The following is a 21,648-nucleotide window of genomic DNA, read 5'->3' as shown; positions in this document are numbered from 1 at the left end:
GTTGACGACTTGTTTTCAAAACAACCAAATCTAACCTGTTATGTTTTAGATTTGGTGTTTTCTTGTGAGTAGTAGTTACCTTGACTACCGAATTGAGGATCAATAGGCCATTTCCGACCTCTGTGTCAAAACGAGTCTTCGGACGAAACCATTCATATGAAAATGGTTCCTGCTACAGCTTAATTCATTTTCATGCAAATCAAACTCATTTCACATGAAAGCCTTTGCATGAGGACTCGTTTATAAACAGAGACATAAGGTAACTCGCAAATAGCCTATTGTTAGTTAAAGCCTACAATTCGTTGCTGTCTCTTGGTCCTTGCACACAATCTCATTCCCACACTTTTTGAGTATCATACCGCCTTTTGGCAGAGGCGGCTCTGAACAGTCGATAATCAAACACCGTACAGTAAATTTAAGATGATTTGTACACGCTCTATTGGAAACTTTGAAGTGAGCAAAGAAATCGACAAACCTGGATCTGAAGGCGAAGAGACTTTTGGCGATAGTCAAACATTATTACTTCTATTAAAAAATATGCCAGGTAAATTTCAATCAATCGACTGTTTTGTTTGTCTACTGGTGTTTTTGTGCGAAATTATTAATATTTTTCTCTCTCTTTTACAGATTTCTCTCTGTTCTTCTCTGCTGACAAGTAAGTGGAGTGTGAAAGCCATTTTCTCTGAAAACAAACAAATTGGTGTCCGTAATGTCACCCGCCCAGAGGTGCTGTGGCCCAATAGTTTGTGCACAGGATTCTTCATCGTCTCTTCCGGTTTCTAGCCCTGGCTGGGGACATAGTGTTGTGTTCTTGGGCAATACACTTTGCTCTCACAGTGCCTCACTCCACCCAGGTGTATAAACGGGGTACCGGCGAATATAAAATGCTCGAGGGTAATCCTGCGATGGACTAGCATCCCACCAAGGGAGTAAGATGGAGTAAAATTACCCTAAGTTGCCTCATAATGCGAAAGTTGGCTATAAGGCCCGTTGGGCCAATAGGCTCGAGGGCATACTTAACCTCTCCATCTCATCGAGTTTCCAACGAGAACTTGCAAAAGAACAATCATAAAGACCAAAATACTAGGTCAGATAGGAACGGTAATTACACACTGTCCTCTGCTGGATTTATATCTTACTTTTGCCACATAACTTTGATACTGAGAGACCTCGGTTCACTGTTCTGGACAGAACAAGATGTTACATGTAATTGTACCCGTACCGAGTGAGAGAAAGTGTTAATGATCACTTTCACTCCTATTGCATTGCTTAAAACTGCAAAAAGCTCTCACGTCCTCCTGATGTAAGCCCATAGTTACGTTAAGATTTAGTTCTTCAAAAAACCAGTAAATTTCTACCAAAGGTTAACACCTTTGCTGTAAAGCTGTTGATATCCGTTTAAAATCATTTGATTACCGTAGGTTTTATGTCATTATGATTACAGTGTAGTTGATCATCGTGGTCAACATTGTGTAGGTTGCTCTTATATGACCCTAAGATTCTTTCCAAATATAAACTTCACTGTTTTTGAAACTCAAAATTTCATCCGATTATACGCACCACTTTTCCCTTCCATTAAAAACGCAGTGTACAAAATAAACCCTCTCGCGTTATTATTAGAATTTTTGAGTTACTTGTGACTAACTTCATTTTTTTTTCCGCGACAGCTTAAAAATGAATAATTTTAGTGGTCTACACACTCAATTTTAAAACTGAGGTGATTCCAGGTTATTGTCCTGTGGGAGACTTTGGATGTAGTAATGGGGTATGAACAGAAAGAGAGAAAATGGAATTGCAGATCAAGAGAAGACGCCGGGGTTGGCTGGGTCACACTTTGCGCAAACCAAATACCAATACCACCTAGCAGGCCTTGAGATGGAGCCCACAGGATAAGCGGAAGAGAGGCAGGCCAAGGAACAGTTGGCGATGGTCAATGGAGGGGGAGATGAGGGAGGCAGGCTTCAACTGGCAACAGTTGGAGAGACAGTCACAAGACAGGGGGATGGAGAGACTTCCTTAAGGACCTACGTCCCCCAAAGGGTGAAAGGGTTTAAGTCAAGTAAGTCAACGGGGGATGAACCCTGACCGTGCACACAGGTAGAACATTTTGTTATCTACCCTTAGGGTTGCAGAACAGTTTAATCTATCCGAGATCAAGCTAAAAACTTAATTACCTTGGTCATAGAAAATAAGGAGAGTGAAATTTAAAATAAAGTAATATTTCATATTTTTCCAATTTCTAGCGTACCTTCCAATACAATTCAAAGTTTCGGACTGATAAGACCGTATTAAAAATCAGTGGAGGTAAAAACTGGCTTTGCTCGCACGAGACCATCCACCCAACCCCAGGGGGATCACCAAGCTACTGGAGCGCACTCTTCTCCAAGATATGTCGGCTATCAGCTCGATTAAGCAGAGAAACTCTCAGACTGACGAGGGAAGGGAAATACGCACCACCTCACTGGATCGAAACAAATACAAGAAGCTGATTGGTACTCGGACCATCTTGCAAACCAACAATAACAAAGGAGGAATCAATGTCGCTTTAGGCACCGTTAAACTCTCCAAAGAAATGGTATCATTGCCAACGACGGAAACTGTCATAAATCATCTACGTCACAATACGCGCGACATGTAATTCTAGTTCATCTACAATAAAATGAATCAGATGTTATTCAAGTGTTCACGTCGTAACAATAGTTGTAACATTGTGGTGGCCCCGACATGACTTAAACATGCAAGGCTTCTGATTCACTTTATTGACACAAACAATTGCAACCGGTGCGATTCCATAATTGGGTTTGTTACAGGAGGTGTATGATGACTCCAATGTGAGCGGCAACGATACCAAGGCAGCCAACCCTAAGTGAGCGGAACGCCAGTTTTCAAGCAGGATCGCGTTCCAGAAAGACGCAATATAGAAGGGCTTTCTAATTATAATGATACGAGGGAAGTGCTTTATACTCCTTGAAATGTCAAGAGGTTTGATTTTTAGAAACAGCATCAGCTAAAATAGCGAGTGATGTCGGAAATTTTAAGATTAAAGATTGAATAAAACAAGAGGCAAATGAAATCTCACATCATACCAATATACGTCCTTTGTACTGAATGCGAAGAAGGAAAAAAAAGCTTCTGTCGAAGATATGAATATATCACGAAGAGCACCGTCATAACAAACTGAAGTTCCCGGGCAACGCCAACATTTTGACTGTATGTAACAGTAACTTGACGAACAAAATGGCCCTCACTTGGCGATTAAACACACCTGGCCTTTTACGTCCTGAAATCTACTGAATTAGGAGATCTTAAGCTTTCGATTATTCACCTCAAAACACTCTTAACTACACATCGATATTGCTTGACAAAAATCACTTGTTATAATTCACTACAATAATATTCACATTGAACTCACAATGTCCTTGTTGACAAATCCTTGACTTCTACACCCTCGTTAAAGCTGCATGGATCCCTTGACCGCCTCGATAACTTGTCCTAATTTTAAGGACAACCGAAAATTGTCAACCGAAGGAAGGTTATTAAATACTTTTTGTCCTGAGAATGGCTTCAACTAAGCTACAAGGCTAGACTTTTATGCTTCAAGAACCTGCGATAACAGAATCCACAAAACGGGTGGCTCTGACAGGTTTAACAAGTGCATGACATCAAATAATCACTTGTGCGTTACCTTGGTAACTGGTGTCCATCACATTTATAAAAAGATAATTGACTTGAACCGGGGATTCATCTCACTAGCATTCTTGGATATCACGAAACTATCAAGGTTTTCACGATGGCCAATCAAGCGCAGCGATTTTTTAAATCTACACGACGTCGCCCGGTTGTGAAGTTGTTTAATTAAAGGTGTGGCGGACTTAAAGTTCATAACAGATAGTTATTCACGGACTCGGCAAATCACTTTTTGTAGAAGTGCCGTTAAGATTGGTGAACTTGAAAAGGATCCATTAATTCATAACAGGATGGCGAAAAATGGAGTCAAGCAAAATCAAAAGGAGGAATTTTCCTGTGAGAAACGCAATCTTGAAGACTTTGCCAAGATTAGAAACGTAAGGTACAGTTTACTAAGAAGAACATAATTTTGACTTGATGATATATTTGATTCTTAATTTGTTAAAGCTAGAATGCAATTTTCTTGGTGATTCAGGATTAAGTTTGATTCTTTTCTCGGTCTAAATGGCAACTATTCGGAACTGATAGAGAGAATCTTTCAACCTTTTGCAAAATGCAAAGGTAAATTCCTTTTACTTGTCTGGATGCATCATGTTTCTTATCGCACTAGCCAAGAGAATTTGATCACAATCTGATAAGAAGTTTATTCTACCCTTGATGATCGTTTCCATAATTCTCACGCATTTAATAGATTTAGTTTTCATGATATTTGTTTCAAAGGAAAGTAGTTCTTGATCATTGTTAGTGCTGAAATTGAAAACATATCATCTCGCTGAGCAAGATATGGAAAACGGACCAATCTTAGTTTTATTTGGGTTTCATAGACAACGATCAATTTTGGCAAGACAAATTTGTGTTATCATTTTAACCGGTACGTTAATCACCAAAAATACCCCCAAAATATAATTGCGATTCTTATAATATCTATGATACGTTTTCTAGACAACCATGATTCCCTGGCTGAGCAATTTTTTTGATATTTCTTTCTTTTATTCAGAGCCATAAAAATGAGTGGATAAACTGACCGTGCGAAGACTGGGCCCGCAAGATTTTGGCGTCGTCCAAGGCGGGTGGCGGGTGAAAAAGCCGGGAAAATGAATTAGCCCATTCCATAACATGATCTGGAACCCGGTGTGCTTACTCGGAGATAAACAACAAAGGTCTGTATTGTATTATGAATTCTGGGTATCTTTGTAAAAGTACAATTTTGTTTAAATTTAACACCATAGAATAGAAACAGAAACGTCTAACTAAAACCATTTTCCTTCAGGTCTCAATAACTGAGGCAGCCCATTTACTTTTAGTTTAAAGTTTAATATAAGACTTCTTTCCTACACTGGTGTTGAGAGACAATTCGTTGTGTCCACAACACATGATGGATATATTGAAAGTCTTACTAAAGTAATAATTTTTTTTTTTGCTAAAATCGATTTGTTCAACATTAACTCGGTGGGAGGAACGGTCGCCTTATGGTTTCTGCGGCGGATTCCCTTCACTCAGTACAAATGGCTGGAGAAACCTCTAATACTGGGGAGTAATCTGCTACTACTAGCAACCCATCTAGAGGGAAGGGAAGAAATACTCCCAGGTCGTTTTGCGCCGAGAGCTACAAACCAAATGGGCTTTAATGGCTTACAGTTAGTTTACCTTCAGAGAATGCTTTTTTACTTTTAGGTAACGACTTTTTATAAATCTGACGTGACGTACCGAGACAGACGGATGAAACAAACAAACTTGGATTCAGTTTCGATTGACGCCTCACGACGAAAATTATCAGCAGCCAGTAACTGACTAGAGTGTTTGAATGACTTGATTCAATAACCAGACAAACTTCTTGGACAGACCTGACGGTAAACGATCAACAGACACACGCACACTTACTTCTGAGTTAAAGTTAACGAGACGACGCTACAGAGGACGAAACTGAGGAAACGCAGATACGTATAACACTTGTCATGTAGTTCTGACGCGCACTACGTTTGATGCAGCAATTTGCCCGAGCTGTGGGAATTGGGCATTCCTGTTTACCACCCTGAAGGATATGATTTTAAACTTGTTTTTGTCTGAAAAAGTTTAAAAAAATGATTTTCGCGATCTATTCCAGAATAGGGTGTGACTTTTACCAGGAAGTAAAAGGCAAAAATTAGTTAATTGGCGTGACATACGTTATAGTGAATTACCCCGAGAAAGACGCAACACCCGCCTTAGTAATGACACGTGGTATTGAAATGAATCATATCCCTTAGCCAGAAGTAATTTGCAGTTTTAAAAACCGAGTTGCACACGATTCCCAACCAGGAGTTCCTGTATCTTCGGGCAATTTGCGTATGAGATCGTATAAACTGGTGAACATTTTGCAGTGTTCACCGGTTTGCAGAGAAAATGTATGGTAACTTATACGTTTCTTTAATTGATTAAGTGGTATGTGTTATACCAACTACTTACGTTTTATTGTCTTGTTTGTTTTGTGTTGTGACCTCCGTTTAGAATAAACTTGTAGTTAAACGTGTGTATGAATGTGTTGTGTACTGTATAAATGTTTGTGGTTGTTGCTCTGTGTCTAGTGACGTGTATGTATGTATACCTGCCAAACGTGTCCCAAGTTTCTTTCTTTTCGTCAGTTTACCACGCAATCTTCACCGAGGAAAATTACCTCGGTTGTAGTTTTATATTCTTCCGTCACATGACGTGCAATTTTTATGTGCTTTATATCAATGCCAATTTATTTCGCATAGCTATAGTGCGCATTTCTTTTGTTAGCTATTTTCATCTTAGAATACTAGCGGGTTAAAGTCCACTTCAGGTCTGTGTTCTCTATCTCCTCAAACGGTGCTCATATTTTTCATTGTCTCTAAGTTCGGCGTTAATCTTGTGATGATGTTAAAAATTGCTGTGTATGTCTTCTATTAGTGCTCATGTTTTATAACTTCCTATTGTGTCCTATGGCGTGTCTTGTACCTTGTGGCGGTGTCTATAGTGTTGCCGGACGTCTCGTACAAGTTGCGTGTTTTTACTGTTTGTGTTTCATGTTTTTAATGTCTTTGTGTCCTGTGTCATTGTTGTCTTATGTTGATAATTATGTTGTTTTTGTCTTGTGTCAGTGTTTCATATTTTTGATGACTTTGTGTCCTGTGTCATTGTTGTCTTGTGTCGATAATTATATTGTTTTTAAGTATTTTGTCAGTGTTTCATGTTTTTAATATCTGTGTGTCCTGTGTCACTGTTGCGTTGTGTTGATAATTATGTTGTTTTTTACGTCTTGTGTCAGTATTTCATGTTTTTAATGTCTTTATGTCCTGTGTCATTGTTGTCGTGTGTCCATAATTATGTTGTTTTTATGTCTTGTGTCAGTGTTTCATGTTTTTAATGTCTCTGTGTCCTGTGTTATTGTTGTCTTGTGTTGATAATTATGTTGTTTTCTATGTCTTGTGTCAGTGTTTCATGTTTTTAATGTCTCTTTGTCCTGTGTCATTGTTGTCTTGTGTTGATAATTACGTTGCTTTTGTCTTGCACGTGTCAGCGTTTCATACTTTTGATGTCTTTGTGTCCAGTGTCATTGTTGCCTTGTGTTGATAATTATGTTGTTTTTTGTTTTGTGTCAGTGTTTCATATTTTTGATATCTTTGTGTCCTGTGTCATTGATGTCTTGTGTTGGTAATTGTATTGCTTTTATGTCTTGTGTCAGTGTTTCATGTTTTTAATATCTGTGCGTCCTGTGTCATTGTTGTCTTGTGTTGATAATTATGTTGTTTTCTATGTCTTGTGTCCGTGTTTCATGTTTTTAATGTCTCTTTGTCCTGTGTCATTGTTGTCTTGTGTTGATAATAACGTTGTTTTTGTCTTGTGTCAGTGTTTCATACTTTTGATGTCTTTGTGTCAAGTGTCATTGTTGCCTTGTGTTGATAATTATGTTGTTTTTTGTCTTGTGTCAATGTTTCATGTTTTTAATGTCTTTGTGTCCTGTGTAATTGTTGCCTTGTGTTGATAATTATGTTGTTTTTTGTCTTGTGTCAATGTTTCATGTTTTTAATGTCTTTGTGTCCTGTGTAATTGTTGTCTTGTGTTGATAATTATGTTGTTTTATGTGTTGTGTCACTGTTTCATGTTTCTAATGTCTTTATGTCCCGTGTCATTGTTGTCTTGTGTTGATAATTATGTTGTTTTCTATGTCTTGTGTCAGTGTTTCATGTTTTTAATGTCTTTGTGTCCTGTGTCACTGTTATCTTGTGTTGATAATTGTGTTGTTTTATGTCTTTATGTTTTAATGTTTCTGTGTCCTGTGTCATTGTTGTCTTGTGTTGATAATTATGTTGTTTTGTCTTTTGTCTGTGTTTATGTTTTTAATGTCTTTGTCTCCTGTGCTATTGCTGTCTTGTGTTGATAATTATGTTGTTTTCTATGTCTTGTGTCAGTGTTTCATGTTTTTGATGCCTGTGTCCTGTTCCAGTGCTGTCGTGTGTTGCTAATTATGTCGTTTTATGTCTTGTGTCATTGTTTCACGTTTTAAATGTCCTTATGCCCTGTGCCATTGCTGTCTTGTGTTGATAATTATTTTGTTTTTTGTTGTTATTGCTTTTTATGTCTTGTGGCAGCGCTCGCGTTTTTACTGTCTTTTTATGTCTCTGTCGTTGTCACTTCTGAAGTTTTTACAATCTTCAATTTTTTTTATTGTGGTGTGTTTATGTTGTTTCTCGTGTCTGTGTTCATGTCATGTCTTTTACTGTCCTGCGTCATGATTGTCATCGTGTTTTGATTTTTATAATGTCTTGTGTCAGTGCTCATAAGTTAACTGTCTTTTTGTCCTATGTCACTGATGTTTTGTGTTCTTGTGTTGATGTTTGTGTTTGTTTTTTTTCTGTATCCTCATGGCAGTACTGACGTAGTTAATTTTTTTGTGTGGTGCATCTTTCTCCTCGGTTTGTGGTGAATCTTACAGCAGTAGATTTTTTTCTATGCATTCTATCAACGCAGTCTGTGTCATTTTTTTCTTGCATTGATGTTTATATTGTTTCCTATGTCTTCTTCGTCTTGTGCCAGTGCTTTTGTTTTTCACTGTTTTGGTGTAATGTGTCTTTCCAGGATGTGTCATTGTTTATTTCCTTTCTGTTTTGTCGTAGGTGCTTGTGCTTTGTGTCGTCATAATGCTGAACCTTTCAATTATTGTTTATTCGCCTGATTTGATGACCTGATAACATTTGTATTGATTTATTGGCAAGATCTTCTTGTTTGTCATTCTTGTTTTTATTGACAAGATGTTTTAGTTTGTTCAGTGTATTTGTATGTATGATTTGTCCGATGCATCTTGTGCAAAGTGCATTGTATTGCTCGTTTTCAGGTTTGTTATCATTTGTCTATCACACCTCTTTCTCTTAAGGTGACGAAAACTACGTATTGGTCTAATCAATAATCTGTTCTATTTTAGATATACGGCAACACGGAAAATTTAAAATGAAGGACCCATGCAGGATATTTCACTACTGTGCTCTTCAGTCTTCACTTGTTTCTTGGTTCCAATTCTTATTTAGTTATTTCGAAATTTTCACGTAAAACTGGAATCACGCGTTGATGTAACATGTATAGCTATCGCCTTGAAGCAGACTTTGCAGATTTAAAAGTTAGCATTTCTATTGTTCGTATGTAAAAGCTTAAAACCTATTGTGCAGTGATGGTAATATTCAGTCCATGTCAACCAATGACGGTGCACTATGTTGTTAATTATAATAAATCAGGTATTGTGATAGGCAGAACCGTCATCGTGTGCTCTTACATGTGTTGTTTATGATGCATTTCCTCATGCATGCAAATGGAAAATTGGTCTTGTGATAAGAGTGATTTCACAAACCCCGATTCTTATATGCTAATTAAAATCCTTAAATGCTAATGTGCAAGAGCAGTAGAGCCAGCACGTTCTTAAATACACGGGGCGCTTTCCATTCGACCAAAAATTCCGGTGTGAATTTCCGGAAATTTCCATGGGCGAATGGTACAGACTTTCCAGTGTGGAAAACGACAAGCGGCACAGTTTTGTTCGCTTGGAATATTTCAATGACTTCGAGGTTTAAATCGCAAATATAGAAGCAAACAGAACACTGATATGTCCATGTCGCGACTTTTTATAGACCACGGCAGGGACCTTATACAAACCACAACGGCAGCGAAAAACTCGCAAAACAAAGGGTTTAATGAGTCGTACAATGGTTCTGCACGCGTTATAAATCTTTGTACATTTCCTAGCCAGCCTACGCAAAACAAACAAGTACACTACGGGGGTATCATTTTTATAACACGCTTTCTTCACGAATTTAGCTGCAGCTAGTATTTATCGACATATAAGTGAAATGATTCTAAAGTATTTCCATTTTTGAATACGCGTCGCCGTCATCCTTGCGTGAGATGTCCAACTCGCTGTAATCGCGGCCAAAAGAACTAGCGCTGAATAGAAAATCGCGAATTTGCATAATTTCCGAAAAAGAGGACAACCTCGTGAGGTATACCCAAATTTGCGATCATATTTTCCTGGAAATATCCGTTCCATTTGATTTTCATCCCGGAATTTCCGGAATTTTCGGTTGAATGGTTCACTTTTCGGAAATTCAACAATTTCCGGATTTTCTGGAACTTTTCCTAGGAAATTTCCTTACCATTTGACCCCGTTTCGAAAATTTCGGAATTTTTGGCCGAATGGTAAGCGCCCCGACGGTTCCTGAATTTCGAGGTGGTTTCCCGCAAACACAAACAACAATGCTTCCAACGTTTTAATCTCTTTTTATCGAACAGAAGCGCTGTCGATCTCATTACAATCTTGAACCTTGAACCGATTTAGAAAGCTTAGCTATATGCACCGAGCAAAACAGGCTCAAACAGGAACCATATTTTCGTGGTCAAAATGCATTAAACAAACCCTAAACAGGTCAATTAAATATGGAGCGAAAACATGGTTTTTTTTCTTCCTTATTTGGTCTTGTCTAAATAGTTATTCACTTTTGTGAGCAAGTCGTTCACATTGTTCATAGTGTCCATGGCTTTCTGACACATTTTTTGATGGGCAAGTTGTGCTTCCTTTGCGTGATCAATCTTTCGCTTCTTCTCCTCGTGCCTACCATTCTCTTCTCCTGAACTATCCAATGATGAAGCGACCAATTCATTGTCAAGCTTTCTTTTAACAGCTTCCGCTTTTCGTTGACTTGGAGTCATCAGTGTGGAATACTTTGTTTGCCTAGCTATCAAGGCAGGCGTTTCGTCTAGACCTGTCGACGTTGCTGGCTGGGTGGCTGGGTGGCAGGTTGAGGCGATCGCAAAGCATTCTTAATTATGTTGCGCATTCTCCCCGTCAAGCGATCTGTTGATTGTTCCAGATACATCCTCACAACGTGGTCAGGCAGTCCTGCCTCAATGACTCTTTGTTTGGCAAAGAGCAACACCTCTTTCCAGTCCTTGCCGTGGCAGAGGTTATAAGATTCCACGATGAAGCGTTTTTCATTTTCTCCGATAGAAACGCGTTTCCTTTGAGCACCTGTTTGAAGAATCAGGCGAAAGGAAGAAAGGCCTTTAGAAAATTGGTTCTGGGCTGGAATGGGAATTTTATTTAGTTTCTAGTCGTCCTTGTGTCAAAACTTTTATAAGCAATACCAGCTGAAGCTGTTACCTTTATCCTGGTTATTTTCAGAACGTACCGACTCTTCTTCTTCTGCCTCCCATGGGCGCCATAAATTTGACATTTTGAGAAAAGCCTTGCTTGGCACTTCCTAAAAGGATGACTGTCAGCGCAAAATGATGTTTTAAATTTGTGTACGTGTAAAATATGCAAATTCTTTGATATTATTTAACCAGTTTCAAACTGACAAACAATAGCGTAATTAAACTTTCTCAAATCCGCAATTAAATCTACCTTGGAATCACTGTTGTAAATAAAAATGGACGTACAAGAGATCCAAGCGGTGGTGTTGAATATTTTGGCATTAGTGTTGCTTTTAATAACTGTACAGCCTCCATTAGACGATGGTACGTTTCCTTTGCGGCAGCGTTTATTTCCGGATTTTCGTGGATGTACTTTTTATGGTCGTGACGTATTTTCCCAAACATCAGGACAAGCATGGTTGTTTTGGAGAAACACTGGCGAGACGCCGGGTTCGTTTTTGAGGCTAGCCTTGGATATTTTACCCTCTCTTTCCAGTTTAACCGTATGTGGACAGCCTCGCATTACCCAACGCCGCCAGAAAATAACCTTAATCAACCAAGTTCTACTTACGATTATTTGGTTACGGAAATATCCCCATGTGGACACACTCTCTCTTTGGTTTGACATTGATCCGTCATCTGTTGTCCGCATTGTCTACAAAGTTCTTCCAGAACTTTGGCGCTACTTTCAAATTCAAATAAGTTGGCCCCGTCTCCATGAATGGAGAAATCTTATGGGAAATTGGGAAGAATTTCCTAATGTAGTGGGTGCAATAGACACCACACCACATGAGATCTATCGACCTCTAATTGAACCACAGCGGCCGTTCTATAGTGGCTATCGGCACTATCACTGTATGAATACTCAACTAGTGATGGGCAATGAAGGACATATCCGCTTTGTTCAGGCTGGATTCCTAGGGAGCACGCACGATGCAGTTTCCTTTCGACTGATGGAACCTATTGGTCCGGGGCGCAACTTGGATCTACCACCCAATGCAAAGCTTCTAGCTGATAAGGCGTATCCAGATGATGGGTCACTACTGACACCCGTAAGAGCTAACCAGATGCCTTTATTAAATAACAGGGACAGAAGGCGAGCGCGAAGGTTTAACACGCTCCTGTCTAAGAAGAGGGTGAAAATAGAACACGTTTTCAAGGAAATGAAAACCTACAAAGCGGTAGGCCAGATTTGGCGGCACCCACGCTGGCTCATGCCTGTGTGCGTGGAGTTAGTTGCTCTGTTGTCAGAGAGAAGGGTGAGACTCTTCAAAAGAGTCTAGAAGATACGGCGAAACGTAACCTCAACAGTTCTCCACAAATGCGCACACGTTCTATTTACGTACTGAACTGTCTGTAGACGCAGAGTAATTTTGAACGCTAAAACGAAATTAGTTCTTGTTTGGGCGCGTTTTTGCGTGTGCACTTAGTCATCCGAGTTATTTGTTCTTGCCATCGAATAACAGACATATTGCAGTTGTTGTAGTTAAGCGTTATGAACGTATCCAAGCGGCATCTGGATCGTGAACACAAATTGCATCTAGATCTGTTCAATGAAAAAGAGTTTAATAACATCGTGTTTATTTGCCTGTTGTAGGCGCACGTACGGGAGTTTTATCTTTTTGCACACACTCGTTAGCATTGAAGATTCTAATTAGCATATAAGAACCGGAGTTTGTGAAATCACTCTAATAGGAGCAACTCATTTGCGCTATTTTGACTTCGATAGCGTTGATCCTAGCAGTATGCAGGACACCTGTCATATATGAACTCAGTTAAATGCCTTCGCTGTCCATGAGTTCTCGTAGCTCAGTGGATAGAGCACCCGCCCGGTGTTCGGAAGGTCATAGGTTCGATTCCTGTCGGGGACTCGGAATTTTTCTCTGTCCCATGCTCGTGTCATGTTGATTAATTCACCTTCACAATATTTTAAAACTTGTCACTATACTGTCAATCCTTTATTATAGCGTATCGATTACAATGATACATCTGGCTACCTCCCCATTTTTACTTTTTATTTCTACAATATGTTTGACATGCGTTAATAGTGAAAGGAGAAATTCGATGTCTATCAATCACCCTAATCACAATATTCCAGGTTAATATCTTATCAATCACCACCAGACAACGGTGTGCCTGGCAGACAAAGGTCTTGGAAGCAAGCTTCTACAAAACAATTCGGCATTGAACAACTGTGTCGAGCTGTGGGCAGTCGACTGCTTATGTCACAGTTGACGCTCACTTTCCCTATAATCCCTCTCAGTTTGGTGACAAAACAACAGTCGAAATTTCGTCCGAATGTGTTCCGCTCCGGGTCAAAATATATACTGGAGCAGTTGATGACAGGTCCATGTCTGCACTCATTGTACGTCACTCTGTCACATTGGTAACAGGAGATGGCTTCTCCTATCAAAGAGGGAAAATATCAGCTTATCCAAAATTATCAAGGTAACGTAACAGCAGCAAGAAGCAAGGTCTTGTCAATTGAGAATATACTATAATATCATCATCGTCATCGTCATCGTTATCGTCGTCATCTTCATGACTACCAACATTAACAATCACAACAAGAAAAACAACAACTACAAACGTTTGTTTTCCCCCAGTCTAACCCTTTCACCGTGCTGCTGTTTGGTTGGATAACAATAGAGGAAATTCTTGGAGCGCTGCAATGAAAATTTACCATAACGACGTGTGTTCCCCCGCTAAAAGGAGGCATTTGACACTATTTTTTCATACACATGCGAAACTACCATAAAAAATAAGGTGGCGACTGTAATAATAGTTTGAAAAACAATTAAAAACTAGCGCAAAACTACCAAAAATACTGAACAAACAAGTGCGTTCTAAGATCCCCGCCTCTGAGAGATGACAACTCGTACTGTTTTTGATTAGATCACTGACTATTTAACTACTTAAAATCATCCAAGTAGTTTTACATCCGAAGTGTTTGTTTGTCTGCTTGATGAGACGTAAGTGGCCACAAACTTCAAATCTCTGGATATAAAATCTTACCCTTCAGAAAGAACCAAGCGACAGCGGCAAAGGACAGGAGAGGGACAGCGGTCTTCATAATTCGTCACAAGTGTCTTCTCAGTCGCTGAAAGAACTAATAAGATCGTTGCTGGGAAAATATATAATAAAGCCATTGGCGATGCAAATTAAGTTCATCTAAGGAGTGGCTGTCTCTGGTATTGAAAAACACAAGTGAAAATTAAATGACTCGATGTGCATCTTAAGCCGGGCTAAGCTCTAATGTGAGCCCTGTAATCTTGTCTCTTCTCAGTTGTAGCGCTTGTGTGCAACAAATAAATTACAATATTTGGAGAGGAAGGCACATCAGCCTTAGCTGGTTTTCATGCAGGTCCTATATCCTGGTCGAATTGGCGATGTTGGTTTTTGTAAAAAAGCTATGGAGCATGTTAAGTTCAACAAATGTCTCAAAATCTGTCAAAAAAATTGACTGTAACACACACACAAAAACTGATCTTCGACAATAGCGTAGCGCATTAGGAACAGCATACAAATAAAATTGACTGAGCCCGAAAAGACATGCAAGAGGAAAAGATAGGTGGAATTGTGAAAGACGGTATAAATATTAATCTATATCGGCTGTATAAGCAGTGCGACAAAGCCTCGTACAAAATCTCACCAATTCTTGTCGAAGAGTAATCGGGGTCGTCTTGTTTCAAAAACAATTGAGTAAGAAGAGAAAGAGGTGGTCGCCCGTGCCGTTGAATGACTTAATAAGTTTTGGGTCTAATCAAGTCAAGTTATGAACGCTCCCAAATAGTAATAAAATTTAATTTAGCCTTTTTAAGTAAGTAGTTATAACCGCTGTCACTTTTAACTTCTGAGATGAACGATTAAACATGAACAATTCAATTTTGTCGCTAATATTCGTTGACAAGACTTTTTTCAGCTGACGAATTGTAAAAAAATTTATAAAGTAAATTAACATTTCATTCGATTTTACCTTTTTGTGAGGAACTTGAGCACACGATATGGACGATATGGTTTTCTGTGTCGCTGATAAATTGTGAATAGTGCTCTTTATATCTGTAGTGACAAACTTGAACTATTTTGTTATTTCTTTTGCTGTATCAATAGACGGTACAGCTTCTAGTGGCTGATAACTGAGAAATAATATCAAACTCTGAAAAGTGTTGTAACCTAACTTGTTAGGAAAGTTCAATTAAAAAGCAATAACGTTTGTGTTTTAAAATATTTCATTTCTTTTTTTTCGCTATATTAAGAAACGGCATAATCACGATCTTTCTGCTGGTGATAAACCTTACATAATGTTTAATTCAGACCTGCTGCACTGTTGACAAATGCTGGCAACCATCTAAAGTTTTATGGGGCATAAAACCGAGGATATCACACCTATATTAGGCAAAATAATAACAATGGAAAATATTCTCAGTGTTTTATCTGTAAAAAAATACGTTGTTGCAATAAGAGTAATGATACCTTCGGTAATACTAGTGTACCTGAACAGAAATGAACATGCTAGTGTTCGCAAAGTTACAAAAACTTTTGTTTTGCGCTCAAACATTATGCATAAATTATATAACCAAAACGTTACTATTGGTTAGTTCCTCGGTCAGTAGTAAACAACTATTATGACTTGTGCACGTTTAAGACCACAAAAAGTGAACAAAAACATACGACAAAGAACTCTGTCGGGTTTGATAATCACTCCTCTCTAATAACTATGCCTAAGACAACTTTAGTTTTTATAAAGTGATCTTTGAAATCCTTGAGAGAGCTTCAAGTCCTCTCCAACACATACATGTATTTCAACGAACCTAGTCGTTAGACATGCCTTTTATGTTTGGTGACAGAGTAGAAAACTAAGCGTGTTGCTGATCACTCAAAAAGTGGATATGATATTATCTACTTTTCAGTTTTAATGTGAGGCATTTCGACGATGAAATTACTTCAGGAAAGTGAATGAAAGACATCAGACAAATTAAATCAAGCCGGTTGTAATATGGCGTAAATAACGTCGACACGTTAACCAAGGGTTTCAATGACACCTTTCCTGACATCCCTTTTTGAGCGAATCATTTTTAAATCTGAATGAATCTGCTCAAGATAAGGAAAAGGTCAGAGACTTTACATCTAAATTTAGCCAGTTTAGTGCGAGTCGAACCTTCTTATTTTGATACGTATACGATATACTTCCAATATCGATGCGTGCACCGAAATTGCTTTTAAGTGCGTGGGTCTTTGTTATCCCAAAAAAGGGAAAAAAAAGGTTTTGACACCTTTTACTGCACTACCTTACAAATGGCTTTTAGCCAATCATCTTCATATCTGAATGAATGCGATTAAGACACTTGATTTCTAGCTTAGGTGCCATCCAGACATTTTTAGAAACATTGCCACGTTACCAGGTAACTACTGGAAGAGAACCGTCCTTAAAACGACCTTTTACACCCGTTCCATTCGACGACTACAAGAAAGCGATAAAAGGAGAATTTTCAACAAGGAACGACGAGGACAAACGAGTCTCAAGACAGTACGTTGCCTTTATTTCATTTTTCCAACCAACATCGCAGCAACCCTTTTTTTGAGTCTGCTGATTTAGTGGCTTTCTCGTCACTCTTTTGTCGTAGAGTCGTTTTTTCCGACACTGGTCCTCTGAAAGAAAGAATGTCCATCTCGAGTTTTATCATCTCGACTGGATTATTACTGATTGCCTATAACACTGGTGAGTCGACCTTACTGTATTGAAAATAGAGGGTTGATAAGGGCTAATTACATTGCGCGAGGAAGCTTATTAAATTTCAATTTTTTTTTGTGCAGTGACGTGTTTTTTCAAAATTAGTTTATTTCATATCTAACTCCCTTTCGGGTTTGGCTTCAGTGAGAGAGTTCAGATTTAATTCTTTAATCGGTATGGGTATATCTATAACCTTGCTATGAGAGTTTAAGCTTTCAAAACAAGAGTCAGAACTTATAATGTTTCGAATTGCAACTTGGGTATTCACAGTCTATGATTAAGTGTTAGTTTTTCATTACTCCGGTTGGGATTTACTCAGCAACAGTACAGTTGAAGCCTTTAAGTCTGTTCTTACCTCTGAGGAACGCGTTTTCATTATCCTTTACGAAATTACCGCGAACGTTTAGGGTGATAAGTGCTTATTAAATAAGTCGAGAGATGCTATTCGTTGAAACTGGAAGGTAATTATTAAAAGCGTCGTTATTTGATGACTACCTGTACTGATTTCGAGGACAGCTGAATAATTGCTCTGCGATCTTGGTCTTCAGAGAAATGAATTTTTTTAATGCACAGTCAAAAGAAACAAAATGCAAACAGACCCTTTACCTAAGTTCACCCATCCTCAAAGGTAACATGCGGGTGCAAATAAAATTTCTTGAAGTGCAAATTCACTGCCTGTCAAAAAGTCTGGTCGACTCATTCAATCTAGTATATTGGCTTAGCTCTTTGCGAATTGAGGGAATTTATTGGATCAGCATGGCCTTATTTTATTGCATGCATCGGAATACATTTTTTTGCATTAAATTCACCCTTTTTATTTCATTTTAAAAATAAAACCAAAGATCTTTGAGGAAACATTTGGTGACCTTTTGGTGTATCCATGCCGTCTGGATAAACATTCTACAGGGAAATGGATGAATTGACTAGTATAGTCGTCCATTGTCCTCTTTTTATTACTTGTGAGCTAGGTGGCATGATTGAAGTATAAGCACTGAAAAACACACAAGTACTGCTCCTGTGTTCGAATGAGCCGCAATTTCGGTGGGATCTGTAAACTGAGCACTTTATCCAGTTAGAAATCTTAGGTTTTCATGACTAAGGTATTTTGGTTGGCAATCTAGACCACATAAAGTATATTTGTAGCGGAAAACAAGGATTTTGCATGTCAGTAGCAGTCTACTTAATTTGCTAAAGTTTTGAATCTGTTGAATTTTTATTTTAAAACACATAAGGTTACGTTTTTTTACCTGAACATTTTATATTTTCGGGGTCACTATTCTATACCAGCTGAACGGTTTATTTCACTAGAGTAAAAATAATGTATTCTTTCAAAAGATCTTCCTAGATTTATAATGTTGATAGGCCCTTTGTACGATCCGGTCACATGGTACAAAATCACACATGTTGGTGAGCAAGTTGCGCAGTGGGACTTCCAAGACAAAGGCAGGTCCAGGTGGACTGGTACGAGTTCCATTGTTTTGGAAGTCCCACTGCGCAACTTGCTCACCAGCATGTGTGATTTTGTACCATGTGACCGGATCGTGCAAAGGGCCTATTGTCCATCTGATTTCACACCAATCAGTAATGTTAATTTAGAAAATCAATCCTTCACGTGTTTAATAATGTAAAGCGAGCTTAGAGTGCCTTCTTCTCAGTTCTCTGTTTTTTTCTTTGTTTCTAGTTGCAGGTGAAGAGTACGAACACTTTAGATGCTTCGAGTGCGACAGTCGTATTTCCTTGGAAGATTGCGATGAAAAGAGAGTTGTAAGGGATTGCATTGATAATGCAGTTTTTATGGACGGCGAGGAATGGTACCGACCAAGGTTCGATCGGTGCCTGAAAATTGTTGACGAGACTAAGGAACCTCCGTGGTACTACAGAAGATGTGGATTTTATGGTCTCTTTCTACATTACATTAGAGAGAAATGTCACAGACCTCTGTGTACGATCGAGTCTTGTTCGGAGCCACTGTGTTTAATCGGAACTGACATTGAAGCTGAGGAAAAACTGTATTCTGACTAGTTAAAATATACAGCGATATTGCACAATAAAATGAACAATAAGGATTTGTTATCCACCTTTTTTTTCTTTCCTGAAAGGTTTTACGTTGCACGCGCTAAGGGGTTTTAAGAGGATTATAAGAAACCTGTTAATAGTCTTAAAGGGAATAACGTCGCCTTTGTGCGATAGGGCGAAATATCTAAAAACGTAATGCAGACTTTGAATATTGAGCCCTCTCTCTGCCGACTTCGCTTTTACGGATAAATTACTCTCTTCGTGGAAAAATATCTTCCCTCCAAAATCCCCTCGAAATCGGCCAAAATGGCGCTGTGAAAAGAAACATAAGGGATCCCTCCTTGAGGGATACGTACATCTTTCTATGTATCGTATATGAGGAAATACTAGATACTTCTCATTATCATGATCATTACGATAGTCTTTTGGGTTTCAGGCAGCACCCCCACTCCACAAGTGGCAGATTACACTAACTTGCGAGGGCTAAGTGCTAAGTGTTAACTAGAATATGGAACCAGGTTTCTACTTCAAGACTTGCAGTAGGAGACTGAAGTGTTTCCATAAGGTCGTAATACTAGCAATAATGATAAATATTGCATAAAACGTACAACAGTTTTTAAAGACATGTTTCGGCATGCTTATGCCATCTTCAGTTTAATAGAGTGACTAATGATACGTGACACAAGTTATATACTACAAAATATGAATAAATTATTTACAATATGCATCACAAAACAGTGGAAACGGAAATTACAGAGTTAAAAAGGTGTTGAAGTGATGTAACTGTTTGTTAAGGTCAGGTTTGTTCTTACTAATATAAAAGGCTTCTTTAAGTTTAAGATCAATAGAGCTATTCGCGGAGTCTAAGATGCGAAAACAAGAAGGTGTGTACATGCCCCTGCATGAAGAAAATTGAGAAAGATGTTTAAAAATATGCGAGTTTTTATCGCTTACTGTATGTTCTTTAATCCTGGTAGAAAAATGGCGACTGGTTTCACCAATATAACAGGAATTACATCCCGCACAAGTAAATTGATAAACTACCATGGATTTTAGAGCATCAGGAGTACGATCTTTAAAACTGAACATATTCTTGATTTTGAAAGAAGTAAAAACTAATTTGATATTAAGATCCGTTTCACAAAAACGTTTAAGTAATTGCCGTAGTTTGAGTTCCGTTATTCTAGAGTACTGGCCGATAAAAGGAAGCTTAAAATAGCGTATATTGTTTTCATCATTAACGTTGCGGCTTTTTTGATCAGAAGGCTTGTTAAGATAGCGCTTGAAGGTTTTTTCAATGATGTGTGAAGGAAACGAGTTACGTTTTAGAGTGTCCGAAAGCTTGATCAAATCGTTTTCAAAACCGGAAGAAGTGTTGTTGATTTTATAAGTTCGGTCAATGAGAGTACGGACAAGGCCAATTTTATAGCGAAACGGAGTGAAACTAAAAAAATTTGTTAAGAGACCAGTGTAGGTTTTTTTATGAAAAACTGAAAAAACGCAGTCATGCGAAGAGTTGTCGATCAGAACATCCAAAAAGGAAAGTTTACCGTCGTTCTGTTTCTCGAAAGTAAATTTGATGTTGGGATGTTGAGAATTGATGAATTCAAAGAAAGACATGGCATCCCGCTCATTTTTAAAGACGCAAAAAGTATCGTCAACATAACGCCTATAGAGTAAGATGTCGGCTTTGTTAAAATTATTTAGCCATGTTTTTTCGTGAAATCCAAGAAAAAGATTAGCTAAAATAGGTGCTAAAGGGGAGCCCATAGCTACCCCATCGACTTGATCATAAAATTTACCATTGAAAAGGAAATGAGTCTCGGATGTGGCAAATGAAAACAATTTCTTAAGGTCGGGTTTTTTGATGGAAAATTTGGGATGATGTTTCAAAATAAGGTCAACGGCAATATCGATAGTTTCATTTAGCGGAATGTTTGTAAAAAGGCTTTCAACATCGAAGGAAATAAGGAACTTGTTGTTAAAATCGAAACTCCTGAGCTCTTCAACAAAAGAAAAGGAATCCTTAACCGAATATTTATCAGGCAAAAGCGGAACAAGAAGAGAACTTAAGTACTTAGCTAAATTATAATTGTAAGCTCCAATAGAGGATACAATGGGTCTAAGAGGTGGTTGCCTATGATTATCACGTTTCTTATGTAATTTCGGAAGGCCATAGAATTTTGCTGGTTGTGAACCCTTAGGAAATATGTTGCAATAGGTATCATCATCGAGAGAACGCTTTTTCTTAAGTTGAGTAATAAAACGTTTAAGCCTGCCTTCTCTTAATAAAGTGGGATCGTTATCTAAAAGTTTAAACTTAGTCTTATCATTAAGTATATTAAAACAAGAATCTAAATAAACGGTACGGTCTAAAATAACTACGCCATTACCTTTGTCGGGCTTAAGAATTATGATATTATGATTGTTCCTCAGAGTTCGTAGGATGCGGTGTTTTTTGAGATCGTTGCTTGAAGGACGGTAGGAAGAGAGATAGTTCTGAGCCAAATGAGCGATTTCAGTTTTTAGGTGCGTTG

General features: G+C 38.3%; 1 protein-coding gene and 1 long non-coding RNA gene across 2 annotated transcripts; both read left to right on the top strand.

The window, feature by feature from the left end:
* The first annotated feature begins 3,865 nt into the window (after nucleotides 1-3,865).
* Nucleotides 3,866-6,894, top strand: LOC145470280 (uncharacterized). Its single transcript, XR_014042464.1, has 3 exons — nucleotides 3,866-4,069; nucleotides 4,685-4,847; nucleotides 5,362-6,894. It is a non-coding gene; the product is annotated as an uncharacterized LOC145470280 (long non-coding RNA).
* A 10,080-nt stretch (nucleotides 6,895-16,974) lies between these two features.
* Nucleotides 16,975-19,661, top strand: LOC145470066 (uncharacterized). The gene is made up of 2 exons (XM_081453898.1): nucleotides 16,975-17,083; nucleotides 18,777-19,661. The coding sequence occupies exons 1-2, from the start codon at nucleotides 17,026-17,028 to the stop codon at nucleotides 19,115-19,117; spliced, it is 399 nt and encodes a 132-aa protein (XP_081310024.1). The 5' UTR covers nucleotides 16,975-17,025; the 3' UTR covers nucleotides 19,118-19,661.
* Nucleotides 19,662-21,648: the final 1,987 nt, after the last annotated feature.

Source organism: Orbicella franksi, chromosome 15 (genome assembly GCF_964199315.1).
Source record: "Orbicella franksi chromosome 15, jaOrbFran1.1, whole genome shotgun sequence".
Classification (NCBI taxonomy): domain Eukaryota; kingdom Metazoa; phylum Cnidaria; class Anthozoa; order Scleractinia; family Merulinidae; genus Orbicella; species Orbicella franksi.
The sequence above is the reverse complement of the archived record's forward strand: the minus strand, read 5'-3'. Positions and strand labels throughout refer to the sequence as shown.